General features: G+C 48.1%; 1 protein-coding gene across 3 annotated transcripts in view; it reads left to right on the top strand.

Annotated features, from left to right (window-relative positions):
• LOC147102439 (tapasin-related protein-like) overlaps positions 1–13,063 on the top strand; it is a 30,536-nt gene extending 17,473 nt beyond the window's left edge. For 2 of the 3 annotated variants that reach the window (XM_085964889.1, XM_085964887.1), the window contains exons 6-9: positions 4,578–4,670; positions 6,894–6,910; positions 9,870–9,910; positions 11,361–13,063. In XM_085964889.1, coding sequence (XP_085821015.1) covers positions 4,578–4,670; positions 6,894–6,910; positions 9,870–9,884 — 125 coding nt within the window. In that variant the 3' untranslated portion in view covers positions 9,885–9,910; positions 11,361–13,063. Of the gene's footprint in view, positions 1–4,577; positions 4,671–5,912; positions 6,911–9,869; positions 9,911–11,360 lie in introns of those variants that run through there. The other variant, XM_085964888.1, reaches the window with a different exon arrangement.
• The last annotated feature ends 7,690 nt before the right edge of the window (positions 13,064–20,753 follow it).

Below are 20,753 nucleotides of genomic sequence, written 5' to 3'. Positions count from 1 at the left end.
TGCCTGGTGGTCACCCATTCCCTTCCTGCCTTTGCAGCCTTTACCTGCGGTGTGACCAACTCCCTAAACGTGCTATACACGATGTGCTCAGCATCGCAAATGCTCCAGTATGTATCCATTCGCAGCTCCAGCGCCGCAATGCGGTCTGTCAGTAGCTGCAGCTGGATACACTTCCTGTACACATGGTCGTCGGGAAGTGTCCCTGATTTCCCACATAGAGCAGGAGGAGCATGCCACGGGGCCGAGCTGTGCTGCCATGACTTACCCTTTAATTAATTCAAATTAAATTAAATCAAATCAATACCACTAATTACACTACAATTAAATGATATACTCAAGGGCCCTTGTTTACCAGCACTCCCCGCTATACAACAGAGACCCTAGAAACTATAAACCACAAAAATTAAGTTTGGAATAAAGTGAGAAAGAGAGATATACTCACCAACCAATCACTTACCTGCTTTCTGGTGACGTCACACTTCGATTACTTTTTACTTCTCTCTCTCCTCTCGCTGACTCTGTGCCTCTTGCAGGTCCGCCGCTCAGCTCCAGTCCCAGGCCTCCTCTCCGCACTCTTTTTATCCTCCTCTCGCTGACTCTGTGCCTATCGGCTCCGGTTTTGTACAAGTTTTCTGCCTGTCAAAGGCCCTTGTTTCCTCATAATCTCCTTCAGTCGGAGGATAGAGCTGAGAAAACTGAGTGCTGCACAAATTTGACACGTCTCACTCCAACCTCAGGCGAATAGAGATGTCCGTGTCAGTTACTCTCCTTAATTTCCAACTCAGAAAATTTACAAAGGATGCTAGGTTGAGGGGTTAATATTGGCCAGGACACTGGGGGAGCTCCCACATCCCAGGAACGAATAAAAACAGTAGTTCTTGTAATACTCAGTATCCTTTGCCAATACCATTGTGAGTGTAGAAGTGATAGTAACAAGAGTTCTTGTAATACTTTTGTTACTATCAGTTTTACACTCTCTATGGTATCTCCATTGCACAGTTCAATTCCCATCTCCATCAGCAGCCTCTCCTTTCACCTGCTTAGGTGTGGTGTTCTGGGCTCTACATTCTCACGTGGGTGTTGTCAATGTCACTGCAAGATCTTCTGACAGGAGAGGATGGGTCAGTCTTTCTCCCCACAATGCGGCACCCCGCCATTGCGAGGAGAACTGAGCTGTTGTGCCAAGTGCTCCTGAGAACCACCCTGGATGAGAGCCGGTGCCAGGGCTTGAGGTTACAACCCGTCAGTGGGAACCTACAGCCCAACCAGTGCGACCCAGCACAATGTTGATTTTATTCAAACTGTTCTTAGTGCTCCATATTACCCTAAATATTATAAAGGGAGATCTCCACACTCTCTGTCCGCCCTGCGTGTATGTTTAAAGCTGCTGGTTAAGAGCAACCTAGACACAGTTTTTCAGCCCTATTCAATGGTTAAACTGGGCTCCGCATTAGTATTCCAGCTCGGAGACAACCTCTCCGAGACTTGAGCACAAAAATCCAGGCTGACACACTAGTGCAGTACTGAGGGAGTGCTGCACTGTCGGAGGTGCCGTCTTTTGGATGAGACGTTAAACAGAGGCCCCGTCTGCTTTCTAAGGTAGATGCAAAAGATCCCATGAGACTATTCGAAGAAGGGCAGGGGAGTTATCCCCGGTGTCCTGGCCAATATTTATCCCTCAATCAACATCACTAAAACAGATTAGCTGGTCATTATCACATTGCTGTTTGTGGGAGCTTGCTGTGCGCAAATTTGCTGCCGCATTTCCTACATTACAACAGTAACTACACTTTAAAAAGTACTTCATTGGCTATAAAGCGCTTTGAGACGTCCGGTGGTTGTGAAAGGTGCTATATAAATGCAAGCCTTTCTTTGTTTCTCCTCCCTCCCTTGACTGGTGTGTCCCCCTTCTAATCTCCTGCTCTTCCCCACAAGAGTCTTGAGTTTCCTCCAAGCCCTGGGTCTCTTCTACTACCATACACTTACTCTATGTGAGAATCTCCTCCAAGTCTCGGGTCGCTCCTGCTGCCAGTCTCCTACTCCTCTCCATGAGCGTGCCCAGCCATATCTGAGAGACCGACTCCTGTCTTCCTCTCACATTGACATTTAAACAAGACAAATATCGACCTTTATGTGGCAGTTTGGATGAATGCAATTCAGTAAAGAAGAAAGAATTTGCATTTATATAGCACCTTTCACCACCCCAGCTCATCCCAAAGTGCTTCACAGCCAATGAAGTACTTTTGAATTGTAATTGCTGTTGTAATGTAGGAAACGCGGCAGCCAATTTGCGCACAGCAAGGTCCTACTAACAGCAATGTGATAATGACCGGATAATCTGTTTTAGTGATGTTGGTTGAGGGATAAATGTTGACCAGGACACCGGGATAACTCCCCCTGCTCGTCTTCGAATACAGCCGTGGGATCTGTTACATCCACCTGAGGGCAGACGGGGCCTCGGTTTAACGCCTCATCTGAAAGACGGCACCTCCGACAGTGCAGCACTCCCTCAGCACTGCACTGGGAGTGTCAGCCTAGAGTTTGTGCTCAAGTTCCTGGAGTGGGACTTGAACCCACAACCTTCTGACTCTGAGGTGAGAGTGCTACCCGCTGAGCGGAGATTGTGTGCTCAGATCTCTGGAGTGAATCCATGACCTTCTGATTCAGAGGCAACAATGCCACCACTGAGCCAAGGCTGACACCAGTAGTAATTAAAGGAGCTGACAGGGGATGCAGGAAATGGGTTACAGGGAGAACATAAGAAATAGAAACATAGAAACATAGAAGATTGGAGCAGGAGTCGGCCATTCGGCCCCTCAAGCCTGTTCCACCATTTAATGAGATCATGGCTGATCATCCAAATTCAGTACCCTGTCCCTGCTTTCTCCCCATATCCCTTGATCCCTTTAGCCTTAAGAAATATATCTAACTCCTTCTTTAATATATTTAATGAATTGGCCTCAACTGCCCTGTGTGGTAGAGAATTCCACAGGTTCACCACTCTCTGGGTGAAGAAATTCCTCCTCATCTCAGTCCTAAATGGCTTACCCCTTATCCTTAGACTGTGACCTCTGGATCTGGACTCCCCCGCCATCGGGAACATCCTTCCTGCATCTAGGAGCAGGCCATATGGCCCCTCGAGCCTGTTCCGCCATTCAGTAAGATCAGGGCTGAACTTCTACATCAATTCCACTTTCCCGCCCTATCCCCATATCCCTTGATGCCCTGAGGAAAGCTGGCAAGCAACCCAGAAAGAGTGCAAGAGTGAAACAGGAAATAGCATTAGCGGATAGGTTTCAGCTGCTGCTTTACACAAGGCGTGTCACACAGGAAAAGGACCAAGGAATTGAGGAAAAGTCTGAGCAATCTGCTATAGGAAACTCTCGTTTAAACGGCACCTAAATATCCGGAATTCTCTATTAACCGGCAAAATTCATACTCCGAAAACACCTCAATAGCCGGAATTGTTGCCAAGTCCGAGTCTCCCACGGTGGCCGAGTTAGTCAGTGGGGGTAGTTCTCTAAACTGCCACTACTCGGCCTCTTGGCGCTGTCGGAAGTCCGAACACCTCAATAACAGGAGCCTGACTCTTTGTTTGTTAAAAATAGCCTCGGTACATAACCCTCGCCGTCATCCGGAATTTTTAATCAACCGGCAACACGCCGGTCCCGTCGGTGCCGGATACCAAAGAGTTTCCTGTACTAGTGAACAAATCATTGACTACTTGTGCTCTTCCGCAGGGCTGGAAGCAAAAAAGATGTAGAAGCTACATTTGGAAAGGGAGAGAACTCTGACTGAGATGCTGGCAGGTCCTGGATAAAATAATAGAAACTCTTGTCAGGATTAGGCTGGAGGGTGGCCTATATAGTAATATCTGAAGAGTCAAGCTAGCATGGATTTAGAAGGGAGAGATCCTGCTTGACATGTTTCCTTGAATTCTTTGAGGACATTACAAACAAAGCAATGGAATTCCTTATGATATAGTTTAACTGGACTTTCTAAGAAGTTGTTGGCAAGATTCAACAAGAAAGAGTTGTAACAAAACTGAAGCCATGGGAATCCAGGGTAAAACATGGGGACTGGACATGACGATGAATAAATAGTAGGAAATAAAGAGTGTTTGTAAGATGTTTAGTGTGGGGGAGGGGATGATGAGTGGAGTATCCCAGGGGTCTGTGCTTGGGACCCTTGCTTTGTATCAACATAAATGACCTTGGAAGCAGAAACCCACTGTAAGCTTCTTCAATGTTCAGACAACTTTAAAATAGAGCAAAAGGGGCAGAGGATAGAGTTAACTATTTGAAGAAGTATTTAGATCAGCTATGCAACTGAGTAAACAAATGAAATTTAATATCGACAAATGTAGCTCATAACATATTGGGTGAAAAATGAGTGATAAACTGTCTAGTTTTTGGTGGTGTTGGTTTGAAGGATAAGTGTTGGCCAGGACACCAGGAGAACCCCCTGCTCTCCTCATTCTCCTTTTAGGGGAGTTCCCGTTTCCAGTGTACGCAGTTACATGTGACAGAGATCTCAAAACGCTGACGCTGATGATTTTTTTTCTTTTAATCCCGCAGCACGACCTCAGATACTTTTGGCTATCGTAATTACCATTATAACTCTATTTTTCTGCGTTGTTCTGATCATCCTACTGATTCACTTGAAAAAAGGTGAGTATTTGCTGTTCTGAGTTCTGTGCTGTTGATCAGCATTGGGCAACACAGCCTGTTGATGGTTCCTTTTGCAGCCTTCACAATATTCACCTTCACTGTTGATTAGCCTCTGTAAAAACACTTTTCAATATCATTAGAATCACAGCAAAGCACAGTACCAGCGAATGTTTAATTTGGAAAATCAGACCAGAGAAGAACTTTCATAGAATTGCATAGAATGTACAGCACAGAAACAGGCCATTCGGCCCAACTCATCTGTGCCAGTGTTTATACTCCATAAGAGTCTCCTCCCATTCCATCTGCCTCATCTGTGTCTGCGTGGGTTTCCTCCGGGTGCTCCGGTTTCCTCCCACAGTCCAAAGATGTGCGGGTTAGGTTGATTTGGCTATGATAAATTGACCCTTAGTGTTAGGGGATTAAATACGTGGGGTTACGGGGATAGGGTGGGATATGTGTCGGTGCAGGCTCGATGGGCCGAAATGGCCTCTATCTGCACTGTGGGGATTCTGTGATTCTGTGATCTGAGCCTTTCGGCATATCGTTCTATTCCCTTTTCTCTCATGTACTTGTCTAGTTTCCTTTTAAAAGCATCTCAGCTATTTTATTTTAGGGATACAGATGTCACGACAGGCCCCAACTGGATAGAGCAAATAGCCATGAGCGAAATCAATGCAGAATTATAAATGTGTCATAGCTTGTAACTTTGAACAAGATATCGGGAGGCATGTTATGAAGTTACGAGTTTCACCGGATTTACAGATCTAGTTGGGCTGCTGTGTCAAGATTAGTTTTCAATGAAATTTGCTATTTGCAAAAACACAGACCCGTCAGAACATTGGATGATATGTTTGAGATCATAATATCAAATTTTATTGGCATGCTCTGTCAGTGGTTGGCTTTGATTGAGCCCACTTGTGGTTGCTGAAGAAAGTTTGGGCTGATTACCTAAGAGGTGTGATGTAAGAAAACTACTAGGCACTTGGTCTAAGCATTAAAGCTTTAATCAACTGTTTTACAACATGGAGGTCTAGTTGTGTCCTTCACTAGTTCCTGTTAAGAATGTCCTGCGCAAGCTGGGCCCGTGCCCGAGTATTTATACTCTCCCTGGACAGCGCCACCCGCAGGCCGCTCAGTTGATTCATGTCAAGGCGGTTGTGGTGGGGTCCAACAGAATGTGTGAAAGGGGCTAGTGGTGATGTGATTATGCTACAGCAGCTTTAACTGGTCTTCTCCCTATAGAACGACAGTAGTAGCGGCTTCATGGATGTTATGACCAGGAGGTCCTTTTAACCTTGCTTACCAGGTGGACATAGGTGCAGGGAACCCAGCGAGTTAAAAAGACGGTATCATCAGCAACAAACTTTAACACAGTGAAATATCTGGAGGCACTTCACAGCTAAGGATGGAAGGGACACTGCACAGACGTTTGGAAAACAGGGACGGTGACTGAGGATGTGGATGAAGAGATAAGTTTTCAGGAGACTTTTTAAGATGTGGGAGATATAGCAGGATAGAGGAGTTTAGGAAGAGGGCAGGGGTGTGATGGTTGAAGGCTCTGCCACTGATGCTGGGGTGGAGGGAGTTGGGGGGCGCATAGTAGACCAGTGACCAGTGTTGGAAGAGTGCAGGATGCGAGATGGGACATAGGGCTGGAGGAGTTTGCAGAGGCAGAACGGGACAGCGCCAGGGAGGATTTTGTAAACAAGGATGAGGATTTTGAAATCAGGGGATGTTGGCAAGGACAGGGGCTTAGTACCAGAAAGGATCTGTGCACTGACATTTTGGACAAGTTGGTCTTGACTGGAATGGAGCTTGGGTGGCCAGCACAGAGAAGTGAAACCTGGAGGTGACGAAGATATGGGTAAGAGTTTTGGCACCATCGGAGGCGAGGTAGTGACGGAGGTAGACATTGTTAAAAGGTGGAAATGGGCAGCCTTGTTGATGAATATGACTTGGGGGTTTGAAGCTCAGCTCAAGATGCCTCCATCAGACGTCTAATAATGTCCAATTTATTTTCAAGTCTAAAGCCTCAGTGGGAGCGCAGCAGTTAAACAAAGGTTTGTGCTCAAAGACTCGTGAAGCCAGTTCTTTATCTTATCCACTAAAAAAAGAATGGAAAGGCGCTGTGAGTGACAACAGCACTGATATTCTATCTGTTCACTCCATGACATGATTGTGCTGCTGTGAGTTCCTAATGATTCTCTATCTTTTTCTTTGCAGTCACGGAAAAAAACAAGGTAAGAGCAATATAATTTGAGTTTTATTAGTGCCACAAAGTCTCACATAGAAAACCTATAAGAAAATGATAAAGGTAATTTTAGTCAGATATAATGTGTGGGGATCACGTAATATATTGGGCAGTTTTAGTTGTGTTTTTTCCCCTGACAGACTCTTGCTGTTGCATGCTTCCACGAGCATTGGTCAGCCTCCAATATCCAACTGGTCATTCATTGCTAATTGGCCAATCCGAGCTGGGGCACCTGTAGGGTTCTATGGTTGGTCCCAGCATTCCTGGACTAGCAAAGGCTAAAGGGATCAAGGTAGTAAACATCCCAAGGGACCTCACAGAGTGGGAAACAGGTGCCAAGCAGCAGTGGTGGAGTTAGGAGGGACCATTGGAACAGGAGTAGGCCATTCAGCCCCTCGAGCCTGTTCCGCCATTCAATGAGATCACGGCTGATTTGTATCCTAACTTCATTTACCTGCCTTGGCTCCATATCCCTTCAAACCTTTGGCTAGCAAAAATCTATCGATCTCAGTTTTAAAATTATGAATTGAGCGAGCATCTACCGCTTTTTGTGGGGGAGAGTTCCACACTTCTACCACCTTTTGCGAGAAGAAGTGTTTCCTAACTTCTCTCCTGAATGGCCTGACACTGATTATAATGTTATGTCACCTTGTCCTAGACTCCTCCACCAATGGAAAAAGTTTCTCTCTATCTACCCTATCGCTTCCTTTCAAAATCCTAAAAACCTCAATCAAATCACTCCTTAACCTTCTATGTTTCAGGGAATACAAGCCTAGTTTATGTAATCTCTCCTCATAATCTAACTCTTAGAGCCCTGGTAACATTCTGGTGAACCTGCCCTGCAGTCCTTCCAAGGCCAATATATCCTTCCTAAGGTGCGGTGCCCAGAACTGTACACAATGTACTCCAGATGTGGTCTAACCAGGACTTTGTAGAACTGTAGCAAAACGTCCTCCCCTTTATATTCCAGTCCTCTAGATATAAAAGCTAACGTTCCATTAGCCTACTTGATTATTTTTTGTAACTGACCACTACATTTTAGTGATCTGTGTACACGGACCCCTAAATCTCTTTGGACCTCCACTGTTCCTAGCTTTTCACCATTTAAAAATAGTTAGATCTATCCTTTTTTGGTCCAAAATGGATGACCTCACACTTGCCTGCGTTGAAATCCCTCCGCCACAGTTTTGCACGGTGGGTTTTGAGAAGGTCTATAATGGCTAGGAAAAAGTAGGAAGGTAGCGAGATTTCGGGAGGGAGTTTCAGGGAGTAGGACCAAGCTGGCTGATGGGCCTGCTGCTGTTGGTGGGGCGAAGGAAGGGTAAGATGCACAGGGGGCCAGAATCGGAGGCCTGAGGGGAACATGCTGGGGCCTAGGACTGGAGTTGATTGCAGAGATGAGGGTGTGGTGAGTCCATAGAAGCATCATTAGATGAGGAGGATGTGAAATCAATGCTTTGGGAGAGAGGAAATCAATGGAAGTTCGTGAAGATGGAGATAATGGGTGAGAGGAACTTAGTACGATAGCAAAATACTGCAGATGTTGGAAATCCGAAATAACAACAGAAAATGCTGGAAAAACTCAGCAAGTCAGGCAACATCCGTGGAGAGAAATTTGAGTTGACGTTTCGGGTTTGACCCTTCAAAACTGGAGAGAAAAGGAACTAGATCGAAGGCAGGGCTGCGATCGGACAAAAGAATAAAAGAAGTAAAAGAGATTAGAAGCTAGACGAGATGGTAATAGGCTGTGATTAGGTGTAAAGTGTACTGGCAGGGCAAAAGATAGCTGCCAGGTGTGAGAGAGAAACAAAAGGAAAGGGGGGGGGGAAAGGAAAGGAGTGGAAAAATATAAGTGAAAATGAAATAGGGGCCAAGGTTATGATCTGAAATTGTTGAACTCGATATTGAGACCGGAAGGCTGCAGACTGCCTAATCGGAAGATGAGGTGCTGTTCCTCGAGTTTACGTTGAGCTTCCGTGGAACAGTACAAGAGGCCAAGGACGGTGAGGTCCGAGTGGGAATGGAGCGGTGAATTGAAATGACAGGCGACCGGAAGCTCGGGGTCACCCTTACGGACTGAACGGAGGTGTTCCGCAAAGCGGTCACCCAATCTGCGTTTGGTCTCCCCAATGTAGAGGAGACCGCATCGTGAGCAGCGAATACAGTATACTAGATTGCGAGAAGTACAAGTAAATCGCTGTTTCACCTGGAAGGGGTGTTTGGGGCCCTGGACAGTGGGGAGGGGGGAGGTATAGGGGCAGGTGTTACATCTCCTCCGCTTGCACGGGAAGGTGCCAGGCGAAGGGGAAGGGCTGTTGGGGGTGATAGAGGAGTGGACTAGGGTGTCTCGGAGAGAGCGGTCCCTGCGGAATGCTGAAAGGGGAGGGGAGGGGAAGATACGTTTGGTGGTGGGATCACTTTGGAGGTAGCGGAAATGCCGGAGGATGATCCGTTGAATGTGGAGGCTGGTGGGGTGAAAGGTCAACTCAAATTTCTCTCCACGGATGTTGCCTGACTTGCTGAGTTTTTCCAGCATTTTCTGTTGTTATTTATGAGAGGAACTTAGTGCTGGTCAGCATGTGGTTGGTGGAACTTTGAATGAGTTGTAGATGAAACGCAGGCGGCCAGTGAGGAGGACTCTTGAGAATTGAGTCGGGAGTGGTTAAGATCCTTCCGCAGCAGTGAGGGCGAGGTAGGGGTAGAGACAGGTGATGATGTGGGGGCGGAAGTAGGTGATTTTATTGATCGATAGGATGTGGAGTTTGAAGTTCAGCTCAGGTTGAATCAACAATTTAAACCAAGTAGTCAAAATGAATATGATTTAATAAAGGTTTTTTTTATTCCCTTATCTTTTAGCTATGTGTTTGTGAACAGCTCAAAAGTCTTTAAAGCCAACATGTGCTGTTATGTTGTAGTATTTTCCAATTTTTCTTTTATCTCTTCAACAGAAGAAACCATACTGAAAATTGGAAAAGAGGATTCCGTGTAGGTATGTGGAAGTACTAATAAGGAAAGAAAGAACTTGCATTTATATAGACCCTTATCATGTCCTTGGAGCATCCCAAAGTGCTTCACAACCAACAAATTACTTTGAAGTGCAGTGACTGTAGGCAAATGCAGCAGGAAACTTGTGCACAGCAGCATCCCACAAAGAGCAAATGAGGTGCATGACTATTAATCTATTTTTGATGGTGTTGGTTGAGGGAGGAATGTTTACCAGGACACCGGAACAACTCGTTGTACTTCTTCAAATAGATGTTTTGCATCCACTTGAACCACTGGAAACGGAGGGCAGGGCCTCGATGTAATGTCTCATCTGAAAGATGGCACCTCTAATAATACAGCACTTCCTCGGTGCTCTGTTGAAGTGTCAGCCTACAAGTCAAGCTCAAGTCCTAGAATGAGGTTTAACCTACAACCTTCTGACTTGGAGGCAAGAGTGCTACCGACTGAGCCAAGCTGACGAAGCATTAATATTTTACTCATCTTGAAACTCATCTTGAAACTCAAGGCCACTGATAAGTGACAGAACTTATGTCGGACTTGCGACTGGTCACAAGACAAAGTCTAGCGCAAGGCTTGTCCAGCCCTGGTCCAGGTGGCTCTATCTTCTGTACTGATCCAGAGCAGGCTGATGCTGCCAACAGAGTACAGATCAGTGTATTGGACAGTTGTTGTCAAGTCCACACCTAGATTGCTCTCTTCCCCTTCCGTCCCTGCAATTCCCTACAGTAGTAGAGAACTGATGGGGCAGTCAGCTCCTGCTAACATTAAAAGTTAGATGTCCTCCAGATGCCAGAGCTTGATTCTTCCTGACCAAAAATATAATAGAGAGCCAGCAGTATAACTCCGGTCTGCTGGCCACATGTTGTAAACGGTGGCTAGTTTTAAACCAGTACCTATAGTGCACTAAATTTCTATTCAGTTTCCCGCTGGTACTGCTCTGTGAAGACTACTGCCCATTAATGCCATTCATCAGACAAGACTAATAGCAAGACCAGGCACAATTGACAGCTCTTCAGTCAATTGCCTTCAGTAATTTAGTCAAAGACAGCAGTAGCTATATTACAGACATACTGTGAGCCCCGCAGCGTGTGTGTGTATTAGAGAAATATCGTTTTAGGTCTCATCTGAAAGATGTCATCTCTTACAATGCAGCACTCCTTCAGTACTGCGCTGAGTGTCAGCCTCGATTATGTGCTCAAGTCTCTGGAGCAGGATCTTCTCACTCAGTGGCGAGAATGCTACCGCTGAGTCAAGACTGACACTTGCAGATATTCCAGATTTGGCCGTTATTTGTTGTGAGGACTCCGACTATATGTAAAAAGAACACAATAAAGGTCATTCATATGGTGTCACATGAATTCAAGTGAGTCATCATTGACACATTATTGACTGGATTGGACCAACATGACTAATTCTCCTTTTTCTTCTACTAGGAGTGACCACATTGTCCTATGGAAGTGGGCTGAACCACCTTGACCCAGCTGACAAGATCCACTACCTATTGCTTAGTTGGTCGCCCCCTAAAGACGTTAAATCCTGACTCCATTCACAAAACCAAGACCTGACCCTGAAGGATACTGCTCTTCTTCAAGGGCAGGTTAGGTTGATGAGCGCCAGTAAGTTTGGGACTTTGGGTTGAGTATGGTGTAGAAGTGGCTGGCTTTTGGCTTCCTACAGAAAGTAGAGCTTCTCAGGTGAATTGTGTCTGCCTACAGGTATTGTCAAGGCATTTCTTGTGAGTGTGTCCAGATTGTCTTGAATACCAGTGTTAAATCAACTTTCTACAGCATGGCCAGCTTGCTACATAGCACATCTTCATTTCTTTCCCCTCCCTTCAAATTTAAAAAAATACTTCCGTCTCCTTGAGGTTATGTCCGCTTCCAGTACAAAGGGGGGCATAACCTTAAAATTAGAGCCAGGCCGTTCAGGGTGATGTCAGGTAGAACTTCTTCACAGAAAGGGCAGTGGAAATCTGGAATTCTCTCCCCCCAAAGGTTATTGAGGCCGGGGGTCAATTAAAAATGTCAAAACTGAAATGGATAGAATTTTGTTAGGTAAGGGTATTAAAGGTTACGAAACCAAGGTGGGTAGATGGAGTTAAGATACAGATCAGCCCTGATCTTATTGAATGGCAGAACAGGCTTGTGGGGCCTACTCTTGTTCTTATGCTCCTTTAGATCCCCTGTGCCATGCTCTAATTCTTGATAACCTGTTCCCGGGCTTTCTTTCCCTCCCACCGCCATCTCTTCAGTGTTCCGCAACTTGTTCTGTAGTGCCTCTACGTGTATGAGGTAGGTCCAGTATGAGTAATCTACCTTATTTTCTCCCCCTCTCTTGGGTGAACTGCATGGATTATGCCCCCAGTCCCATTGCCCACAACCCAACCAAATCTCCCCTTCCCCCTCTGCCACCTTCCATTACATTACATCCACCCAGAGGTGTTCGGAGAGGGGCCTGTGGGTCATTCTCCACTCCACCCCCAAACAACCAAGCGATGGTCCATCTCGTTCCCTTGCCGAAAAAATAATACAAAAGCTGGATTTCCAGCGTCAGAACACACAGGAGACATATGGAAGTCCAAAGGAAAAGAAAAACCAGGGAATAGCCCAGCACAGAAGGAGGCCATTCGCACCATCGAGTCTGTGCCGGCTCTCTCGAAGAGCAATCCAGTTAGTCACACTCCCCACGCTCTTTCCCCATATCCCTGCAATTTTTTCTCCTTCAAGCATTTATCCAATTCCCTTTTGAAAGCTACTATTGAATCTGTTTCCACCGCCCTATCAGGCAGCGCATTCCAAATCCTAACCACTCGATGCGTAAAAAAGTTTTTCCTCATGTCGCCTCTGGTTCTTTTGCCAATCACCTTAAATCTGTGCCCTCTGGTCATCGACCTGATGTTATTGTGTATGTCTCTCTCCTCCTGCCACCCACACCACCCCCCCCCCCGTGGTAAACCACTGTTTGTATTCCTGTTTGTATTCCACTGTGTACATGCCTGGACATGCCTCGGCTGACTCCTCCCACAGGTCCTAGTATAAAGGTGACTGCTCCCCAGCCCGTTGTATCCTGGACCGGTCGACCACTCGAGGCAGACCTCCATTCTGTTGTTAATAAAAGCCTTTAGTTACTCTTCTAACTCTCAGTCTTTTATGAGTAATTGATAGCGCATCAATTTTATTAACAACATTTTTATAATGGAGAAGATCCTCACACCAGCATGCCTGGACTTAGATCATCGGGAGGCGGACTCATCCACCAAGTTTACTCACTGGCTTAAGTGTTTCGAAAAATTCCTGACCGCCTCCGAAGCAATCAAATCGGACGAGGACAAACTGGATGTCCTGACCTCCAAAGTGAACCACCGAGTGTACTCGGTCATCCAAGACGCGACCTCGTACGCGGATGCTATCAAGCTCCTCAAGGACCAGTACACGCGCCCAGTGAACGAAGTGTACGCCAGGCACCTCCTGGGGAGTCGTAAACAACAACCTGGGGAATCGACCGTGGAATACCTTCAGGCACTGTCTGTGCTTGGCCGGGCCTGTGGTTGTAAGGATGTAAAGGCCGCCGTGTACACAGAGGAACTTATCCGGGACGCTTTTGTAGCGGGCCACAGATCCAATTACACACGACAGCGACTGTTGGAGCAGAGTAACCTCGACCTCAACAAGGCCTCTGAACTCGCACTATCGTTGGATGCAGCCTACCAGGGCATGGATGCCTACTCCTCTGCACCGTGGACGCCGCGGGGAATGACAGCCTGGGACACGGTAGGACCGCCTCATAGCGCCGTGCCACCCCAGCCACACCCCAACAATGGCCCAACTACCGCAGCAGTGTCCCAAGGCCAGACAGCAGTGCCCCAAGGCCAGAAATGCTACTTCTGTGGCCAGGCAAAACACCCCAGAGCGCGCTGCCCGGCGAAAAACGCGATCTGCTCGGGCTGCGGGAAGAAGGGACACTACGCTAGCGTCTGCAGGGCCAAAGCCACCCCGAACCCCAGCAGCGCCGCGTGTGGGCCATGCGGGCCGCCATTTTGGACCTCCCCGGCCGTGTGCGAATCACCGGTACAGCAGCCATTTTGGACGCCTCCAGCCACATGGGGATCATGGACGCCGCCATCTTGGACGACAGCCGGGACGCAGCAGGCCCCCGACACCGCCTCATCTGATACCCGCAGCGACACACCGACCCCTACGCTGGCATCCGTTACACTGGACCAAGCGAGACCGCACCAACTGGCCAGTTCCACAATGGACATTAAGGTAAATGGTCACGATACAATCTGCCTTTTTGACTCTGGGAGCACGGAGAGCTTCATCCACCCCGACACGGTGCGGCGTTGCTCTCTCCCAGTCCTGCCTGCGCAACAGCGGATTTCTATGGCCTCCGAGTCCCAGTCGGCGGACATCGGCGGCTACTGCGTGGTGACACTCGTAGTAGACGGGACCGTGTACGATCATTTTAAACTTCTGGTCCTGCCTGACCTCTGCGCTGCCGTCCTGCTGGGGTTAGATTTTCAGTGCCACCTTAAAAGTGTTACGATGGCGTACGGTGGACCCCTACCCCCACTCACAGTCCGCAGCCAGCAGCTTCCAAATTGCCCGCCGCGCACCAGGTGCAACCTCTCCACACTCAGAGTCACCCCCCCACCACTGTTTGCTAACCTCACCCCCGACTGTAAGCCCATCGCCACAAAGAGCAGGCGATACAGTGCCGGGGACAGGGTTTTCATTAAAACCGAAGTGGAGCGGCTCCTGAAAGAAGGGATTATTGAGGGCAGCACCAGCCCCTGGCGAGCCCAGGTTGTGGTCGTTAAGACCAGCGAGAAGCAGCGCCTGGTCATCGACTACAGCCAGACAATAAATCGCTACACCCTGCTGGACGCCTAGCCACTCCCCCGTATAGCTGATATGGTCAACCAGATTGCGCAGTACCGCGTCTTCTCGACCATTGACCTGAAATCAGCGTACCACCAGCTCCCCATCCGCCCTGAGGACCGCCAGTACACTGCCTTTGAGGCAAACGGCCGCCTCTATCACTTCCTTAGGGTTCCCTTTGGCGTCACCAACGGGGTCTCCATCTTCCAAAGGGAGATGGACCGGATGGTAGATCAAAATGCGTTGCAGGCCACTTTCCCATATCTGGACAATGTGACCATCTGCGGCCGTGACTTGCAGGACCATGATGCAAACCTCGAAAAATTCCTCCGCACCGCCCAACTCCTAAACCTGACATATAACAAGGAGAAGTGCATATTCCGCACAAACCGCCTCGCCATCCTTGGCTGTGTTGTGGAACACGGAGTCATCGGCCCCGACCCCGACCGGATGCGTCCCCTTATGGAACTTCCACTGCCCCACTGCCTCAAGGCCCTGAAGAGGTGCCTAGGGTTTTTCTCCTATTACGCCCAGTGGGTCCCCTACTATGCGGACAAGGCCCGTCCGCTGATCAAGTCCACCTCTTTTCCCTTGACGGCAGAGGCCCGCTTAGCCTTCCACCGTATCAAGGAGGACATTGCCAAAGCCACCATGCACGCAGTGGACGAATCCATCCCCTTCCAGGTGGAAAGCGACGCGTCCGACTTTGCCCTGGCCGCTACCCTCAATCAGGCGGGGAGACCCGTAGCCTTCTTTTCACGAACCCTCCAAGGCCCGGAGACCAGACACTCCGCTGTTGAGAAGGAGGCCCAGGCGATTGTGGAGGCTGTGCGTCATTGGAGGCACTACCTGGCCGGAAAACGATTTACCCTGCTCACTGACCAGCGTTCAGTTGCTTTTATGTTTAACAACAAGCAGAGGGGCAAAATCAAAAATGACAAGATCTTGAGGTGGAGAATCGAACTTTCCACCTACAACTACGAGATCTTGTACCGGCCCGGGAAGCTAAATGAACCCCCGGATGCGCTATCGCGTGGCACCTGCGCCAGCGCGCAGATCGATAAACTACGGGTCCTCCACAATGACCTCTGCCACCCGGGGGTCACCAGGTTCTTCCACCTCATCAAGGCCCGCAACCTGCCTTACTCTATTGAGGAGGTCAGGACCATGACCAGGAACTGCCAAGTCTGCGCTGAGTGCAAACCACACTTTTATAGACCAGACAGGGCCCACCTGATAAAAGCCACTCGCCCCTTCGAGCGCCTGAGCGTTGATTTTAAAGGGCCTCTCCCCTCCTCCGACCGCAACGTGTACTTCCTCAATATTATTGATGAGTACTCCCGTTTCCCGTTCGCCTTCCCCTGCCCGGACATGACCAGTGCCACGGTCATTAAATGTCTGAACAACCTCTTCACCCTGTTCGGCTTCCCCAGCTATATCCATAGCGACCGGGGCTCATCGTTTATGAGCGACGAACTCCGTCAGTACCTGCTAACTAGGGGTATTGCCACAAGCAGGACCACCAGTTACAACCCCCGGGGGAACGGACAGGTGGAAAGAGAAAATGCGACAGTTTGGAAGGCCGTCCTGCTAGCCTTAAAGTCTAGGGGCCTTCCAACCTCCCGCTGGCAGGATGTGCTCCCCGATGCGCTCCACTCTATTCGGTCACTGCTCTGCACTGCCACTAACGCCACCCCTCATGAGAAAATGTTTGTCTTCCCAAGGAAGTCCACATCAGGGACATCGCTACCGCCATGGCTGACGTCCCCAGGGCCGGTCCTACTGAGAAGACACGTGAGGACCCATAAAACGGACCCCCTGGTCGAGAGGGTCGACCTCCTCCACGCCAACCCCCAGTATGCTTACATCGCATACCCGGACGGGCGGGAGGACACAGTCTCCATAAGAGACCTTGCACCCTCGGGGACCACAGTAACCCACTACCCACTACCACCCCCCCCCACGATCCGATATCCAGCCCCAGCAGACGGCAGGCCTGGGCCCCGCGACCCGCTCGACATCTACGAGGATGACACGCCTGTGCCACAGCCTACGCTGGACTCGACGCCGGAAGCTTCACTACCCCTGCCGTCGCCACGCCGATCACAGCGGCAGACAAGACCTCCGGAGAGACTCCAATACACTAACTTTTAATACACTTCACCCCGCCGGACTCAATTTTAAACAAGGGGTGAATGTGGTAAACCACTGTTTGTATTCCTGTTTGTATTCCACTGTGTACATGCCTCGGCTGACTCCTCCCACAGGTCCTAGTATAAAGGTGACTGCTCCCCAGCCCGTTGTATCCTGGACCGGTCGACCACTCGAGGCAGACCTCCATTCTGTTGTTAATAAAAGCCTTTAGTTACTCTTCTAACTCTCAGTCTTTTATGAGTAATTGATAGCGCATCACCCCCACAAATGTTTTTTCAATGAATGATATTTTTGATTAGAATTAATAAAAATCTATATTTCTGTCTGTACTGCCCGGGCGTGTTGACTGCACAGGATTTACCTTCCATTCGTATCAACAGAGGGAAAATCCCGCGGGATCCGTTCCAGGCCTGCGATCCTCTCTGCCTGATTTTTTTTCCGTTTCGTGCACCTCCCAGGCGGGTGCTTTACGCACAAGCAATACTGACATTAATCAACCCTGGAGTCTCGCAAAACGTGGCCTGTGGAGTCTGCTGTGGTCTGACATTTCCCAGCCGGCCGTGCCTCCCGACCTGCAGGGTGTTGAAAGGGCGGAATTTTGTTGGCGTTTAGGGTGTTCTGGTTTTTTTTTTAAGCTGTATTTTCTGACTCGGGTATCTTTGCATGCCACTGCTGCTACGTTTCCCAGCGCTCCTGGTTACTGTTTGGATGACTTGATGATTAAAACGGGGACAGTTTGAGAGGTGTGCGCTCAGATTATGTGCGATCCTGTAACCAAATTTTTGGAAAAGTTGGCATCTACCTGCCGTTGCCAACCCTCTGAGTATTGTCCTGGAGCCTCCAGGAATTAAAGATTAATCTCCTGGGCGCTACTCCGGGCAAATCGGAAGAAAAATCACAGGTGCGTTCAATCAAATCGTTTTTTTTTCTCATTTTCTTTGAACGCTTTTGTTCATTCGTTCTAAGAATAGAGGCGATGGGATAAAAAGGCAGTTTGACTGGGTGGGACAGTTGGAGCTCGGGAGGGTCACGTGATAAATCCTCCAGGAATATGTCCAAGCAGATTTGGCAACCCGAGATCTAGGTCTGAACGCCCCCAGCCCCCAATAGTGAATTCCCTGCCTAGCACCATTATAGGAGCACCGTCACCACAAGGACTGCAGTGGTTCATGGAGAAGGTCCACCACCACCTTCTCAGGGCAACTAGGAATGGGCAGTAAATGCGGCCTTGCCAGGGTCGCCCAAATCCTGAAAACAAAAATAAATACCCGGAGCAGGTCGTCTTTTACTACCGCAGTCCCTCAGTGTTTGATCACCACTTCCTCTGACTGTTTTGGCTATGGAGGCCCAACATTCTATTGGCTTTGTTGATTGGACATGTTGAGTTTCGAATCTACCGAGACTCCTGGCTCTCGTTAAACTTCATCTTTAGCTATTTCAGCTCCTTTCATGGGCTAAGTGTGTTGCTTATTTTTTTCCTTGCCTCGTGCAGTGTTTATACACTTTTTTTTGTCCAACCCACTTTTGTCATGTGTGAGCAGCCTGCTCAGATTCCATTGGCCTTCCGAGCCTGGTATCACCTGGGAATCTGACCACTTTGCATCCAGTTTCTGAACCCAGGTCACTGATGACAGCCAATCTTGCTGTAAAGGGGTTCTACTTTGAACCTGTCTCAGAGGCAGCAGGTTGCGGGACAGGAATCCGGCTTAAATACAGTAAGATGCACCAGGGAGCCGAGCCTGGCCTGGCCTGCACTCGTTGCTTTTACCGTTCCTGTAATGCAGCTACAGCAACATTTAGGAAAGATATACTACAGCTTCTTACTGTTTTTGCGATCTCCTCAATGAAAGCCGTTTGCTTACATGTGTACACTGCTTGTTATGGCACAATTACAGCTCCTTTCAGAGGGAAGGTCCGTGTAATAGAGAGCTGCACACATTCTCTGATATAATGGGTTGAATGAAAGATTTTTTTATTGAGTTTTGTGTCCTCGGCTGTGTGTAACCTCATTATTTTGTATTTACTGGTTCCACTGGAATTAATGCACTGGCACGGTGACACCTCACGATTAGTTATGGTACGGAAATAAAAGCAAAAAGCAGACAGAACGATCAGGTCTCTAATCCTTTCATTTTTTTCAATGAGCAGTTGTTGGCCATCAATATCATTATTTAAAAAAAATAAAAATACTTACTGGTAATCTTACTCAGCTGACACTCCAGTGCAGAGCTGAGGGAGTGCAACACTGTCGGAGGTGCCATCTTTCGGTGTCCCCGGCCAACATTTATCCCTCAACCAACACCGACTAAAACAGATGAAGTGGTCTTTTCCCCTCATTAATGTTTGTGGGATCTTACTGTGCGCCAATTGGCTGGCCGCGTTTGCCTACATTATAATATTGACTGCATTTCAAAAAAGAAAGTAATTCATTGGCTGTAATCGCCCTGAGGTCATGAAAGGCGATATATAAATGCAAGTCTGTCTTTATTCGGAGCTCCCAAAGGGGTAGCTGATGGGGTAAACGGGAAGATTCCACGCTGGTGCAGTCGGCGGTGTGCTGAGGTGGGAGCTGAGTTATGTTTTTGGGGGACAGAACAGAGGGAGTGTAACTCTGCATCTGGTAGGGGCCTGTACCTGAACCGCGGTGTTTGGCACTGACAGTGGGTGCCTGAGATGGAAAGTGTTCCATTCCCCAGCCCTAATCTGCTTCACCCTGAGTCGCACAAAGAAATGGTCAAAAAAAATCTAAATGTTGCAAAGAATGAATATTTGCTTTTACGCCTATAATTTTTTTAATGTTCATATTCCATGTGCTGCCGTTACTGTTGGGGGATGCTGTTTTGATGTTGAAATTGGCTCACCCCTGGATTAATACTGATACTGAACCATCGCCTTCACACTGCCAACAACAACTCACCAATCCAGCACCTGATGAAGTTTTCGAGATTCACTACTTAAAGGAAAAACATAGAAACAAACAGATGTTGTAGTTAAAGCTGATTCTTTGTAATAGTTTGACTCCTTTAAAAAAAAGGGATGACTGGTGGAATCATTAATGTCCACTTTAGTTTTCGAAGTGCACATCATTCTTAAACACCGCCCAGAGCCACTGGCCCGTACCCCCGAGTGGCCATGTAGAAAGTGACTTCAGCAGCAGCCTGCTCACCCAGCCTGCTAAAGTAGTCCGTGTGAGGCAGAGATGAAAGAAAGATTTGCATTTATATAAGAACATAAGAAATAGGAGCAGGCGTAGGCCTCACGGCCCCTCGAGCCTGCTCCGCCATTCAATAAGATCATGGCTGATCATCGACCTCAACTCCACTTTCCTGCACTATCCCCATATCCCTTGATTCCCTTAATATCCAAAAATCTATCGATCTCTGTCTTGAATATACTCAACGACTGAGCCTCCACAGCCCTCGGGTAGAGAATTCCCAAAAATTCACCACCCTCTGAGTGAAGAAATATCTCCTCATCTCAGTCCTAAATGGCCAATCCCTTATTCTGAGACTGTGACCCCTGGTTTGGGATTAGATTAGACAGGGCGTGATGGCCGGCGCGGACACGATGGGCCGAAGGGCCTCTATCTGTGCTGTATTACTCTATGGTTCTAGACTCCCCAGCCAGGGGAAACATCCTCCCGGCATCTACCCTGTCAAGCCCTGTAAGAATTTTGTATGTTTCAATGAGATCACCTCTCATTCTTCTAAACTCCAGAGAATATAGGCCTAGTCTACTCAATCTCTCCTCATAGGCCAATCCCCCCATCCCAGGAATCAGTCTGGTGAACCT

This window comes from Somniosus microcephalus, chromosome 22 (assembly GCF_052327205.1).
Source record: "Somniosus microcephalus isolate GS21.2 chromosome 22, FLI_Smic_1.0, whole genome shotgun sequence".
Taxonomy (NCBI): Eukaryota; Metazoa; Chordata; class Chondrichthyes; order Squaliformes; family Somniosidae; genus Somniosus; species Somniosus microcephalus.
Note: the sequence above shows the minus strand (reverse complement) of the source record. Positions and strands in the feature narration are given on the sequence as shown.